At 40.9% G+C, this 14,447-nt stretch overlaps 1 protein-coding gene across 2 annotated transcripts; it reads right to left on the bottom strand.

Annotated features, from left to right (window-relative positions):
* Positions 1 to 218: 218 nt before the first annotated feature.
* Positions 219 to 13,389, bottom strand: LOC102984963 (zinc finger protein 709). Of its 2 annotated transcripts, XR_003682965.2 has the most exons (5): positions 13,290 to 13,389; positions 6,672 to 6,798; positions 6,407 to 6,467; positions 3,282 to 5,996; positions 219 to 2,361 (listed from the first exon to the last, which is right to left on the bottom strand). XR_003682965.2 is itself a non-coding variant. In XM_024134264.3 (4 exons), the coding sequence occupies exons 1-4, from the start codon at positions 13,362 to 13,364 to the stop codon at positions 4,010 to 4,012; spliced, it is 2,250 nt and encodes a 749-aa protein (XP_023990032.1). In that variant the 5' UTR covers positions 13,365 to 13,389; the 3' UTR covers positions 219 to 4,009. The 2 variants fall into 2 exon arrangements, 1 of the variants encoding a protein (XP_023990032.1); XM_024134264.3 differs by having other exon boundaries at positions 219 to 5,996.
* Between the last annotated feature and the right edge of the window lie 1,058 nt (positions 13,390 to 14,447).

Here is a 14,447-nt window from a genome sequence, read left to right as displayed (position 1 = left end):
TTTTGCTATGTTTGTTCATGTTTTGTTTTTTAGATTACAAAAGTAAGTGAAATTATACAGTATTTGTCTTTCTCTGTCAGACTTATTTCACTTAGGATAATACATTCTAGGCCCATCCACAATGCTGCAAATGGCAAAATTTCATTTATTATACAGTATTTGTCTTTCTCTGTCAGACTTATTTCACTTAGGATAATACGTTCTAGGCCCATCCACAATGCTGCAAATGGCAAAATTTCATTCTTTTTTATGGTTGAGTAATATTCCATTATATATATTATAATATTATAAATATATATAATAATATATATATATGGATTAGATTGGTCCTTTTGGGACTGTAATTCCTGAACCTGGATGTCTGTTTCCTTACCAGGTTAGGGAAGTTCTTGGCTATTATGTCTTCAAATATGTTTTCTGCCCATTTTCTCTTTCTTTCTGGGACTCCTATAATGAGAATGTTAGTATGCTTGTTGTCTCAGAAGTCTCTTAAACTGTCATTTAAAAAAAATTCTTTTTCCTTATTTTCTGTTCAGATTGAGTAATTTCCACTACTCTGTCTTCCAGTTTGCTGATTCATTCCTCTGTATCATCTAATCTACTACCGATTCTTTCTACTGTATTTTAAAATATCACTTATTCTTCAACTGTTTGGTTCTTTGTATTTTTAAAATTTTTGTTAAAAATGACTAATTTCTCACTCTGTTCACCCATTCTTCTCCCAAGTTCTTTGAGCATCTTTATGATCATTACCTTGAACAAGCAGATTGCTTATTTCTGCTTCCTTAGTTCTACTTCTGGGGTTTTATCTTGTTCCTTGTTTGGAACATATTCCTGTCACCTCACTTTGCCTAATTTGCTTTTTAAATTTCTATGTATTTGGCACACTGCTTGTTTCCAGACCTTGGAGAAGTGGCCTTTTGTAGGAGACGTCCTATGTGTGCCAGCAGTGCTCTCTCCTCTGGACACCAGAACTATGTGGGTCCTTCTCATGTAGCGGGCTGACTAGGCGTGGCTGGCCCTTGGTCCAGTTGGTTGCCAGGTGCTGCCTTGTGGGGATGTTGCTGACTGTTGGTAGGCAGGGTCAGGACATGAGATGGCTGGCTATAGAGCCCCAGGGGGTCCGAGGGCCAGTGCTGGCCCACTGGTGGGTGGAGCATTTCCAGGGTGGGAGGTCATGGGCCCGGGACCCCCAAATCTAGTGTCAGCTTGGTGGTTACTGAGGCCAAATCCGAGGGTGGCTGGCTGAAGGGTTCAAGGTGTCTTAGAGCTGGTGGGTGGGGCTGAGGCCCAGGGGGTCCTGGGGTTAATGCCAGCTCACTGGTGTGTGCAGCCAGATCCTGAGGTCTTTGGCTGCAGTAAGCTAGGGGTCTCAGAGTTGGTGTCAGCCCACTGGTGAGCAGGGCTTATTTCTGTCACAGATGGCTACAAGGTCTGGGGTGTCCCAAAGCTGGTACCGGCCCTCTGGTGAACGGGGCTGGATCCTGGTGTTGGCCCACTGGTATATGGGGTTGGGCCCCAGCAGCTGGCTGTGGGGCCTCAGGGGTCCCAGGGCCAGTGCCAGGGCAACCGGGGGCTCATCGTGTCTTAAGGCAGCTGGCCATATGGTGGGTGGGGCTGTGTCCCCACCTGGTTAGCTGCTTGGCCTGAGGTATCCCAATACTGGTGCCAACAGGCTGGTGGGTAGTGCAGGTCTCTTGTGCTAATAAGCTAGAAGGACGATTCCAAAACCACACTTGTCAGCACCACTATCCTTGTGGTAGAATGAGCTCCCCAAAAGGGCTGTCACAGTGTCTATGTCCTGAGAGTAAACATCAGTTGCCTCCTGCTTCTCCAGGAGTCTCTCCAAGATCAGCAGGTGGGTCAAACCTAGGCTCCTTTCAAATTACTGCTTTTGCCCTGGATTTTGGAGCACATGAGATGTTATTATATGCGTCCCTGAAGAGTGGAATCTCTATTTCCTACAGCCCTCTGGCTATCCTGAAAGTAAGCCCTGCTGGTCTTCAAAGCCAAATGTTCTGGGGGCTTGTCTTTCCAGTGCAGGGCCCTTAGGCTGGGGAGCAAGATGTGGGGTTTGGACCCCCTTGCTCTTTGGGACAATTTCTGCAATTGTAATTATCCTCCTGTTTGTGGGTAATGGGTCTCGACTGTAACATTTCTCCATACTCCCTACTGGTCTCGTTGTGGGTCCTTCTTCCTATCTTTACTTGTAGAAGATCTTTTCTGATAGTGTTCAGGTCCTTCTCATCAATAGTTGCTTGGTAAACAGTTGTAATTTTGGTGTGCCCATGGGAGGAGGTGAGCTCAGGGTCTTCCTACTCCACCTTCTTGGACTCTCTTCAGTTTTGAGGATATTCCTGACTGGCAGAGCAAAAAATGAGGAAAATGAGCTGGAAGCAAGTGTCTGCAAAGGCCCTATGCTTCTTGTATGTCTCTTTCCGTACAGGTGGCTCCAAAATCTACCTAATCCTATTTCACGTCTGCATTTCAAGTTACCTGTAAATTAGGCTTTGGTGAATTCTAACATGGGACCATAAAAGCAACAGAGTCTAGAAAATGTAGTTCACAACATCACTCACATTGACATAACAGAGTCAAAAAGGGTCATCTCCAACTCTAAATTTTATTGTCCTCTCACAAGTCTCTCTTAATGCAAATTCCATAGCCCAAATCCCAGCCAGAAGGAATGACAAATAACAAAGGACAAAAGATGAAAACAATAATTCACATGAGAGTATACGATGAACTTTGCATACTTACAAATATATGCCAACTCATTGTTAGCAAAGAAATGGAATAAAGCTCTTCAGGCCAATGAAAAGTTAGTTTTCTCTTAAGAAATATAGGTGGAATATGTATATAATGTATAAGGAATGTTGAGTACTTGTCGCAGGAGGCCAGACAAGTACCAAAGTGTCATTTTTCAGTGTTCCCTTATTTGCAGAAAAGTATTATATAAAAATTAAACCCAGGTACATATTAGAAATACACTTCAATTCACCCATGGATCAAAGAGTCTTCAAAATAAAAACAAAAATTTTACTGAGTAAAGGATAAAATTACCTATTAAACTTAGGAACGACTGCCTAAAGAGCACCTACAGAATTATCTTACCTCAATATTTACTTGCAAAAGTACTACTCCATACTACAGATAATAACTTTAAGAATGTGCCACTGATAAGGACAATATATGTTTAAAGTTTATAACACTTCTTCCATATTGTAACTTTGAGTATTCTACATGAATTAATTTGTACCAGGCTTACCCATATTACTTACATTAACATGAGTTTTTTCCAGTGCAGTTTTCACATGACTACAAAAATATTTGTTTCAACTGAATAGTTTGTTTTACTTTTCAGTTACGTGGTATCTATCCAGTGTACATTCTCACATGGTTTTGTAAGGATGTAGGGCAAATGAAGGTTTTCATAGATTGTTTACATTTAACAGAATTCTGTCTAGAATGAGTTCTTTCCCAAGAAAATGGGACTGAAGACTTCCCCAATTCCTCACGCTTACATGGTGTGCACGGTCTTGTGTCCTTAAAATGTTGTGTGATAAAGGCTTTCCAATATTCCTTATGTTCAGTTTCTGGTAAGAGTTCTTTCATGTATTTGAACATAATAGGAATTGATGAGGGCTTTACCATATAGTTTGCATTCACAGGGTTTCTCTCCAGTGTGAATTCTTTTTTTTGTATTCAGAATGAACTGGGACAACTGAAGGTTCTCCTACATTCCTGACATTCATAGGTCTACTTTCCATTATAAGTGTTTTCATGGTTTTGAACAGAACTGGGACAATCGAAGGCTTTCCTATAATTTTCACATTCGTATGGTTTCTCTCCAGTGTGAGTTCTTTCATGATTTCATAATGAACTGAAAAAATCGAAGGCCTTCCCACATCCCTTACACTATTAGGTCCATCTCCAGTGTGCTTCACCACATGTCTTGAAAATTTAGTGATAGAACTGAAGGCTTTCCCACTTTCTTACATTCATAGCACTACTCTCCAATATGAGTTCTTTCATGGTTTCGTAAAGAACGGAGATGACTGAAGGCTTTACTGCAATTCTTACATTCATACGGTTTCTCTCCAGTGTGAGTTCTTTCATGGTTTCGTAATGAACTGGGACAATCGAAGGCTTTCCCACATTTCTTACATGTATAAGGTCCAACTCCAGTGTGCTTTATCATGTGTAAACGAAATTTTGAGAGAAAAATGAATGCTTTCCCACATTCCTTACATTCATAGGGTTTCTTTCCACTATGAGTTCTTTCATGACTTCGAAGGGAACTGAGATAACTGACGGCTTTACCACATTGTTTACATTGATAGGGTTTCTCCCCAGTATGACTTCTTTCATGTTTTTGAAGGAAACTGGGATAACTGAAGGCTTTACCACATTCCTTACATGCATGAGGTTTCTCTCCAGTATGAGTTCTTTCATGTCTTCGAAGGAACCTAGGAGTACTGAAGGCTTTACAACATTCCTTACATTCATAGGGCTTTTCTACACTGTGAATCCTTTCATGACTTCGAAAGTAATTGGGACAATCAAAGACTTTCCCACACTCCTTACATTTATAAGGTCCATCTCCAGTGTGCTTCATCACGTGTCTTTGAAATTTGATGAGAGAACTGAAGGCTTTCCCACATTCTTTACATTCATAAGGTTTCTCTCCACCATGACTTCTTTCATGTTTTCGACAGGAATTTGGACAACTGAAGGCTTTACCACATTTTTTACATTCATAGGGCTTTTCTCCACTGTGTCTCCTTTCATGGCTTTGAAAGGATCTGGGACAACTGAAGGCTTTACCACATTGCCTACACTCATAGGGTTTCTCTCCACTATGACTTTTTTCATGTCTGCGAATGGAAGTGGGCCAATTGAAAGTTTTCCCACATTGTTTACATTTATAAGGCTTCTCTCCTGTGTGAGTCCTTACATGTATTTGAAATGAACTGGGAGTAATGAATGCTTTCTCACATTCCTTACATTTATAAGGTCCATCTCCAGAGTGACTTACCATGTGTGCCCGAAGGCTTGAGAGAAAAATAAAACCTTTTCCACATTCCTTACATTCATAGGGTTTCTCTCCAGTATGATTTCTTTCATGTTTTCGAAGAGAACTGGAATAACCGAATGCTTTACTACATTTTTTACATTCATAGAATTTCTTTCCATTGTGATTTCTTTCATGGTTTTGTAATCCTACACGGGAAATAAAAGCTTTACCACATTGCTTACATTCATAAGGTTTCTCTCCTGTGTGAGTCCTTTCATGTATTTGAAAAGTTCGACGATATCTAAAGGCTTTTCCACATTGTTTACATTGATAGGGTTTCTCTCCCATGTGGGTTTTTTCATGTATTTGTAGTGCACTTAAAAAAGTAAAGACTTTCCCACATTCCTTACATTTATAAGGAGCATCTCCGGTGTGTGTTATCATGTGTCTCCGAAAGGTTGTAAGCCACTTAAAGGGTTTCCCACATTCCTTACATTTATAAGGAGTATCTCCAGTGTGCGTTATTACGTGTCTTTGAAAGGTTGTGAGCCACATAAAGGATTTCCCACATTCTTTACATTCATAGGGCTTTTCTCCTGTATGAATCCTTTTATGTGTTTGAAAGGATGTGCGAAAACGAAAAGCTTTCCCACATTCCTTACATTTATAGTTCTCCTGTCCACTGTGTTTTCTTTCATGTTTTTCAAAACACTGAAGATAACTGAAGGCTTTACCACATTCCTTACATTTATATGGCTTCTCTTCATATTTCTGATACTCATACAGTTTGTGTCCACTATGACGGCTGATATGCCTATTAAGGGATGAATGATGCATAAAGACTTTTCCACATGCACTGCATTCATGTAGTTTCACTCCAGTAGTTTCCTTGTTCATACTGAATTTTGGAATAAGGCTGAAGTTTCCTGCACATTGACTACCCTCTTTACTTTCACAGAGTCTCTCTACAACATGACTTCTGTAGAAAATGAGAATCACGTTAGTAATGATTTCTTTACCAACAATTTAATATTTATTAGTAGGATATTTGAACTACATTTTTATGATCTATAGCAAAAGTGTAGGTTATCTCCTTTGTCTGAATTGTCTTTGATTGAATATAAGAAATGCCCTGAAAGAAGACTTCACTCTTGGAATTATCAAAACATTGATATTCATATATAGGGCTTGTTAATACTGTTTCCAAGAGAACTATTTTCCAAACACTAAATATCTATGTCACATATTAGAAAGTATTTTGGGGAAACTTTTTTTGAGAATAAATAAATGTGAAGCAGGCATTACGTGTTTAGGTCTCTTCTTTTAAAATTTCATCACATACCAGGACCCTCATATAAGACACTACTTTCTGTTGTGAGTGTGACTTACCTTAGTTTTCTCCCCTGGTTTTTGTACTGATCTTCAATATCATGATCCTCCCATTTTTTCCCTAAATTGCAGATGCAGAAAAACGATTCCAAAATATTAGAAATTATAGAAAAATTATTAGATTCTATATTCATTGTTGGCTGTGACCAGGCCTAGTTTATATACCAACATCCTCCCTTCCACATAGGACATCTTGAAAGACCATCAATCAGCAAGAAACATTTGTTCCCTAATTGACAAAGTAAATGAAAGCTGTCACCCTTACCTATTGAGGCCAGGTTTCTGAAGGTTTCCCGCATCACATCTCTGTAGAGTTTCTTCTGTGAAGGATTCAGTAAAGCCCACTCCTCCAGGGTGAAATTCACAGCCACATCTTCAATGGCTACCGAGTCCTAAAATACCCCAAATATGTGTATAGCAGGATGCATGACACTGACAGGAGTAGACATCTATACACCATTTTTGTTTTGTTTTGTGTTTATTTTTGGCTGCGTTGGGTCTTGGTTGCTGTGCGTGGGCTTTCTCTAGTTGCAGCAAGCAGGGGCTACTCTTCATTGCAGTGCGCAGCCTTCCCATTGTGGTGGCTTCTCTTGCTGCAAAGCACAGGCTCTAGGCGTGTGGGCTTCAGCAGTTGTGGCACATGGGCTCTAGAGTGCAGGCTCAGTAGTTGTGGTGCACAGGCTTAGTTGTTCCATGGCACATGGGATCTTCCTGGGCCAGGGATCAAACCTGTGTCCCTTGCATTGGCAGGCAGTTTCTTAACTGCTGTGCCACCAGGGAAGCCCTATACACTATTTATAGGAAGGTTATGTATGATTCTGTCATATCCAAACATTTATTCTATGACTTGATCATCAGGAACTTACTCTGTCTATACTTCCTCACAAATTTAGCAGCATAATGAACATGGAAATATTTACTCTGATCACATTACATCTCATTTCTCACTAACAGCAGGGTCCAGAACATGTTGGGAAATGACAGACATGATATACAAATGAAACGAATGTTACCATTTTAAGACCATCAATACCTTGTGAGGAAAAACTCTTTCATCTCCTTCCTTTTTACGTACCATTTATAGCACTTATGAGGTAGAGGGTCAAATCTGCTCAAACTTTTATGAATAAGAACATAGTGCTGAACTGGAAGCTTTTTCTTCTATTCCCATCACCAAACAAAAGAGTCCAAGAAAACTAAAACTTTTAATAGGATCCAGCTGGCCAATTTGGCCATAAAGTAATCCAGGCCTTTACAAGTAGTCAGATGTAGATGACAGAAAGAAAATATTCTTGTGGGGAAATAGTGCTGTTAACTTGTGTAATATTTACCACAGATTGAGTTTTTCCTTTCTCTTTGTTTGCTCTGATGCAGTAGAAAGTTAATTGGCACTTACAGTTAATTGGCACAGACAGTAGAAAGACAGCATGAAAACACAGACCACAAAATTCCTATACTCATGTGCCTCAGGGCTGCTTAGAGGCATACATAGGCACACAGAGTGAGAAACTATGCCAGAAGAGCTCTTTATGGCAGATCTAGAACACAGTGTCCTGTGTCTTTCTAACCTTGAGGAACAGGTTAAGAGTTGTAGATTGCAAGTGCATTCACTGAAAATCACAAGGGTTTGATGGTGAATCTGCCCATAAGTATGAAATACACAAAGGATTCAATAGTGCTTTCCTCCTAAAGAACATAAAATCTCCATTTTCAAATTGCAGGAGGAAGTTATTTCCTGACCAGCCAGTCTAGAGGCTGCCCTGCCAACTTCTCTAATTTCCAAGTTCCCACAAGGTTTACAGGAACATGACAGCTTGACCCCTGGGGATAGGAATCCCTTTGCTGATGACAGCACACATTGCCAATAGTGTATGAAAGGTTTTATTACCTAAATAATTGAGGTATCTGAGGAAAGTAAGGCAGGCCTCTCCAGAGCTTTCAAGAAATGGCTTCACAAGCAAGGAAAGGTAATTGGACTTTTTAAAAACTGAAGTTAGGGGCTGGGTTAGGATGAAGGTTCACACAAAAGAGCAGGATCTTAAGAGGATTGAATCTCTTGCCACTGCCAATGGAAGAAAGACTAAGGCTTTCTGATCACTTTGTATAGATGTGGGTAAAAGGGTAAAGAGGATGAATGAGGTTTTAAAGCAGTCAGCAATCAATCATCAAAAATTGAAGACAGAGACTTACAGGTTCTAATCTGGCATTTAAGGAACTCAGAAGTCATCATTCCTGGTCTCAAAGAAAAAAAATGAAAAAAACTTGAACAAGTCTTCTTAGACCCATCAGAGCATTGAGGTCACAGGCAAAACACTCTCTCTAAAACTGGGAAAGAAGAAATAAAGATGGCATGTAAAAATAAGCACCAGGGACTTCCCTGGTGGTCCAGTGGTTAAGACTTTGCCTTCCAATGTAGGGGGTGTGGGTTTGATCCCTGGTTGGGGAGCTAAGATCCTATATGCCTCGTACCCAAAAAACCAAAACATAAAAACAGAAATAATATCGTAACAAAATTCAATAGAGACTTCAAAAAATGTCCACATCAAAAAAAGTAATAATAATAATTAAAAATACCAAATACTCTGTTCTTAACAAGGCCTGTACTGAAAACAATACATTTCACCAGAGGCTAACACAAAGCCAAAAAAACAAAAACAAAACAAACAAGACAGAACACAATATCCATGAACTGTAGAGCAATGACAGGTTTAAAATACACAAAATGGGAATATCTAAAAAAAAAAAAAAAAGATTTGCAGAAAGGAACAGAAAAAATGAATGAAGTAATAATCATTGAGATTTTCCTAAAATTAATCATAAATGGCATGCTGTAGATCCAAAAAGCTTAAAGAACACTATACGTCAAAAATGCATACCAAGTATATCATATTCTAACTAGAGAAAAATCAAAGAGAAATAGAATACAGTGAAAAAAAGCCAGAGGGGAAATCCACCTTACTTATAGAGAAAAAAGATTAGAATTAAATCAGACTTCTTTTCAGAAACCATGCAAGCAGGAAGAGAGTAGAGTGAAATATTTAAATTTTTGAAAGAAAAAACCACTTTTCTACTTTTCAAAACCAAAAGCTGGTCTGCAGAAAATATTAATTTTAATAAAACTGATTGACATCTAGTCAAGATAATGGGGAAGAGAAGGTAAAACAGAAATAATATCAGAAATGAAAGGAGGAGGGAAATGAACATAAAAAGATTTGATACAATTCAACATCCATTTATGGTAACAAACTAATAATAGAAGGGAACTCTCTGTTCTTGAGAAAAATATCTACAGGACACCTGCAGCTAACATCATACTTAGACACAACACCAAAAACAAACAAACAAACAAACCATGAAGGGAGAAAATGATAAGTCTCACTTTATTAAAAGGAAAATTCCTGTGCTGGGAAAGTGTTAAGAGAATGAAAAGACAAGTCACAGACTAGGAGAATGTCTTTGTAACACACATATCTGATAAATGACTGGTATCCAGAATATACACAGAATTCTTGGGGACTTCCCTGGTGGCACAGTGGATAAGACTCTGTGCTCTCAATGCAGGGGGCCCGAGTTCGATCCCTGGTCAGGGCACTAGATCCCAAATGCATGCCACAACTAAGAGTTCGCATGCCACAACTAAGGAGCCCGTGTACCGCAACTAAGGAGCCCTGGAGCCACAACTAAGGAGCCCTGGGGCCACAACTAAGAAGCCCATGTGCCGCAACTAAGGAGCCTGTGAGCTGCAACTAAGACCCAGTGCAACCAAATAAATAAATAATTTTTTTAAACCCCCAAACAAAATATATATATAATACTTAAAACTCAACAGTAAGAAGACAAACAACACAATTAAAAATGGGAAAAAGATCTGAACAGACACCACACCAAACAAGATATACAGATGGGAAATAAGCAATATGAAAACATGCTCAACAAATGTCTTTGGGAAATTATAAAAAAAACAACAATGATACGTCGCTACACACTTACTAAATGGCTAAATTCAAAACACTCAGAACACCAGATATTAGTGAAGATGTGAAGTTGCTGGTAATCCTCATTCCTTGGTGGTGGGAATGAAATTTGGTATGCCTACATAGGTAGATAAGAATTTTCCATGAATACTTAATATACTCTTATACATATAGTAAGATCCAGCAATCACATTCCTTGGTAGAGACCTAAATTAGTGGAAACCTTAAGTACACACAAAAGCCCACACATGAATGTTTCTAGGTGTTTTATTTATAATGGGCAAGAGTTAGAGTTAAGCATGATGTCCTTCAAGAGTTGAATGGATAAACAATCAGTGTCATTCCCACTGTAATAAGATGAAATATTGTTCAGTGAAAAAATGAAATAAGGTATCAAGCCATGGAAACACATGAAGGAATCTTAAAAGTACACTGCTAAGTGAAAGAAGCCAGCCTGACAAGGCAACACAAGATTCCAAGTATATGACATTCTGGAAAAGACATTATTATGAGCCAGAAAAAGATCTTTGGTTCTGAAGGATTTGGGGGTTGAAGGGAGAGATGAATGAATAGATGAAGCATAAGGGACTTTGAGGGAAGTGAAACTACTCTATAGGATAGAGAAATGATGGATACGTGTCAATAAACATTTACCAAAACCCACAGACCCTATAACACAAAGAGTCATTGATAATAAAAACTGTGGACTTTAATGCATCACTACTGGTTCAATAATTGTTATAAATGTACTGCGGTAATACAAGATGTATAAAACAGTGCAAACTGTGTGGATGCAAAGGTGTTACGTGGGAACTACTAAGGAAAAGAATTACAGGACCACAATATTCAAGAGATAAAGGAATCCAAAGGAAAGAAAAGCAAATATTTGAATCAGCTGAGATAAGCACACTGCTTCCCTACCGTTCAAAATCAAAATCCACATTCAGAAAGTTAAATACATTCTTAAAATTGTGGTCCAGACATTCCCAACTGAGATAGAACCCCTAGAAGTGAGTCAGCCCCTGATGAAGGGTAGGGACCCAAAATAAACTCTGGCAGCTGCAGATACTCTTCTCTTGCCTGACCACGTGCGAGCCCTTCCTCCCCCAGGCTTCCATTCTCACAAGTGAGGAATTTCTCAGCAGGTTCCGACCCAAATGAACTCCCAAATTCATAAACCTTTTGTCAAGGAGACAGAACACCAACCTCCATAGACTTTCCTGTGCACAAATTACACTGAATGCGCCAACATTATGGATGCAACACTTAGGCATACATCTGCACCTGAAGAAACCACTATTACAACTGCAGAAAGCAATCACCGAATCTCCTCCACCTCCCCAGGTGCACTTGAACCCCCATCTTTCCAGGGCTCTGTACCTTCTCTCAGCATAAAGGTTCCCTCTGTAGTACGTGTGAGCAGGTGAGAAATTTCTACAAGGAGAGGTTCCCCAGGAAGAACCAACTGGCCTTCACTTCTACCCCTCTGTGCACGCTCCTAGAGGGCCTTGATTTGGCTCACCCACCACAGGCCATACTCAACATGGAGTTACTTGGCACCACTATTACATTTTAATGACACAAACACACTGACCAATCCAGCAAATTCACTCAGACTCAGTGTTTACGTGGAAAGGAGGAAAGAAAACTGGAACGCACTTTACTAGTTCAACCAGAAAATCCCAAATATATATTCCTTTCAGCAAAGAAGATGCCAGTTATTATTATTTCATGGCAAGACTTGTTTCGTAATTAATTAATCATACTTGAACACTCTGGTCTGCAAGTCTAAACCCTGGAATTTCATTTGAAATCATCCAAAAGTAATGAACAGCCCTCTGAAACAACTACAGTCAGGGTAAGAGGGAGTGAAACCAGTATCTTAAGTGAAATGCGATACTGGAACCTTTCTTTTCACCCCTGAAATTCACCTCTTTTTTTGCCTCTTTGGAAATGTTTTATGCTATCTTTCAAGCCTATTGATTAAATAAAAATGTATTTACCCCTACTGAAAATGGACACTTAAATAAAGCAATAAATCTTTTCAGGTCAACAAAAGCAGGGAGGGGCAAGGCTGACAGAACAGATCACCCAGGAAAGTTTCAAAAAGGAACCTCCAACCAAAGGATTTTCCGTAGGATGTCTGGGCCCAGGAAAGATCCTGGGACGAGAGGCACAAGGATTTCATACAACATAGGTCCAGGCGGTCATTCTCGGCTTTCCTCTCATGTAAAATACACACAAAAATAAAGCTTTCAAAAACAGCCCATCCGTGACTCTACTTAAGAAGGATAAACAATTAAAATATTAAGGCTATCTGAAATGTATCACGGCGGACAAACATTAGAATATGTTGTGAATCAGAGAGAGGAAGCTGGCGTTTGGGAATGAGAAAGGGATTTGGAAATTTAGGGATTTATCATCAACCCTCGGAAGAGCTACGCTGGTAAAGCAGGGTTGTGGATTTGAGACCCCGCTCCCCCAAATTTTAAAAACTCAAGAGAAAACGTGTCGCGCTGGGGAGAAAGGAGGGAATGGGGACCTCACACACCACAGCTCCTCCCACGCATAAAGCCCAGACCCCGAGTCTAACGACCCTCCCGCGGTCACCGCACAATCTGGGGGAGACGCGGGGCTGAGGGCGCAGAGCTGCGCAGAGAGGCTCCGGGGTCAGGGCCGACGTCGCCGCGCACCAAGGGACGGGACAGGACGCCCGGGCTCCCGGCTGCCGGTCCCGCCCCCCACGCTGCGAGCCGGAGCGGACTGAGGTCCGAGCGGCGCCCCGGGTGGACTCGGGCCAGCGGACTCCGAAGTTGACCGCGGGGAGGCCCGGGTCCCGCCACGGCCGCTTCCGGCCGGTTCCCACCAGCCCCTCCTCTCCGTCTCCACACCCAGGGAAGCACACTCACCATTTCTAGGTTTCCTGGGTCTCCCTGATCCTTCCTACGACTCCCACGACCCGTATAGATCACAGCACAACACATCCGGCGGCACAGGAAAAAGACCACTAGCTGAAGATAAGCATCCGGAGCAAAGCCAGAGCGATTAGCTACGGCCCTTCCGTTGAGGGGAGTCACCCCACCCACAGGCCCCATCGACCTCCGTGATTGGGCAGTTTCCAAGGCCGCGCCCCCTCGTGCCTGAGTGACAGCGGGGCGGGAGGACGCTTGGCTCAGGCGAACCGGCTTCAGCCGTTGGTGGTAACCTGTCCCCGCGGGAATATTTGAATTTCAACAGAGCTTATTCCTGTCCTAAGGCTGACTCTGTAGTCTTCCCGCAGCTTGGTCGGAACGCGAGGTCACAGGTGTGCACAGGGAATTCCTCATTCAGTTTAAAGATGAAGCAAGTATAGACAAGAGGGCGCCCAGACCAGGACAAACTGCAACAAGAGGGCTTGGTGTAACTGGAACTGTGACCCTTGTTTAGAAACGTAGCCACTTCAGTGTGACATCACTATCTGTAATAAAGAGTCAGGCTCCGTTTTAATCTTTGAAATTTGACAGCCTTGAGCCTTCTACCCATCTCTTTCCCACCCCCACTCATTTGAGAAGAATCCCAGAGCGCTTGGCTCTGGTGGGGAGTTTGAACCCCGCAGTCCTAGCTGGGGGAAGGGACTCTTCTCTAAGCAGAGGGTGTGAGATGTGTCATTAAACTATCAGGTTTCATTAAATTCACATTTTACACTGGAAGGAAATTTATTTTAGATCAATGTTAGCTTGTGTCCCTAGAGAATTTTGAAATGTAAAAAGCTATAAGATCCCTAAGGCAACTGAATTCCTATTTTCACTAAAATAACAAAAACAATAACAAACCGTAATGTGAATGTGAGATGCACCTGGAAACTCTTTTTACCCCTCCAAGCTCGACTTTGAGGTATAACTGACTAATAAAATGGTCTAATTTGAGGATGACAGTATGATGATCTGAGATACTTATACTGTATTGTATAAATGAAATTTGCTAAGAGAGTGGATCTTAAAGAGTTCTCAACACACACACACACACACACACACACACACACACACACACACGATAACAATTTGAGGTGATGGATGTGTTAAATAACC

Source organism: Physeter macrocephalus, chromosome 2 (assembly GCF_002837175.3).
Source record: "Physeter macrocephalus isolate SW-GA chromosome 2, ASM283717v5, whole genome shotgun sequence".
In the NCBI taxonomy this organism is placed as follows: Eukaryota; Metazoa; Chordata; class Mammalia; order Artiodactyla; family Physeteridae; genus Physeter; species Physeter macrocephalus.
Note: the sequence above shows the minus strand (reverse complement) of the source record. Positions and strands in the feature narration are given on the sequence as shown.

Coding starts and splice junctions, on each gene's coding strand:
- LOC102984963 (XM_024134264.3), bottom strand. CDS start 13,364: ATGTGTTGTGCTGTGATCTATACGGGTCGTGGGAGTCGTAGGAAGGAT. Junction 6,799..13,289: donor ACCCAGGAAACCTAGAAATG/GTGAGTGTGCTT, acceptor GGGGTATTTTAG/GACTCGGTAGCCATTGAAGA. Junction 6,468..6,671: donor CAGAAACCTGGCCTCAATAG/GTAAGGGTGACA, acceptor TCTGCAATTTAG/GGAAAAAATGGGAGGATCAT.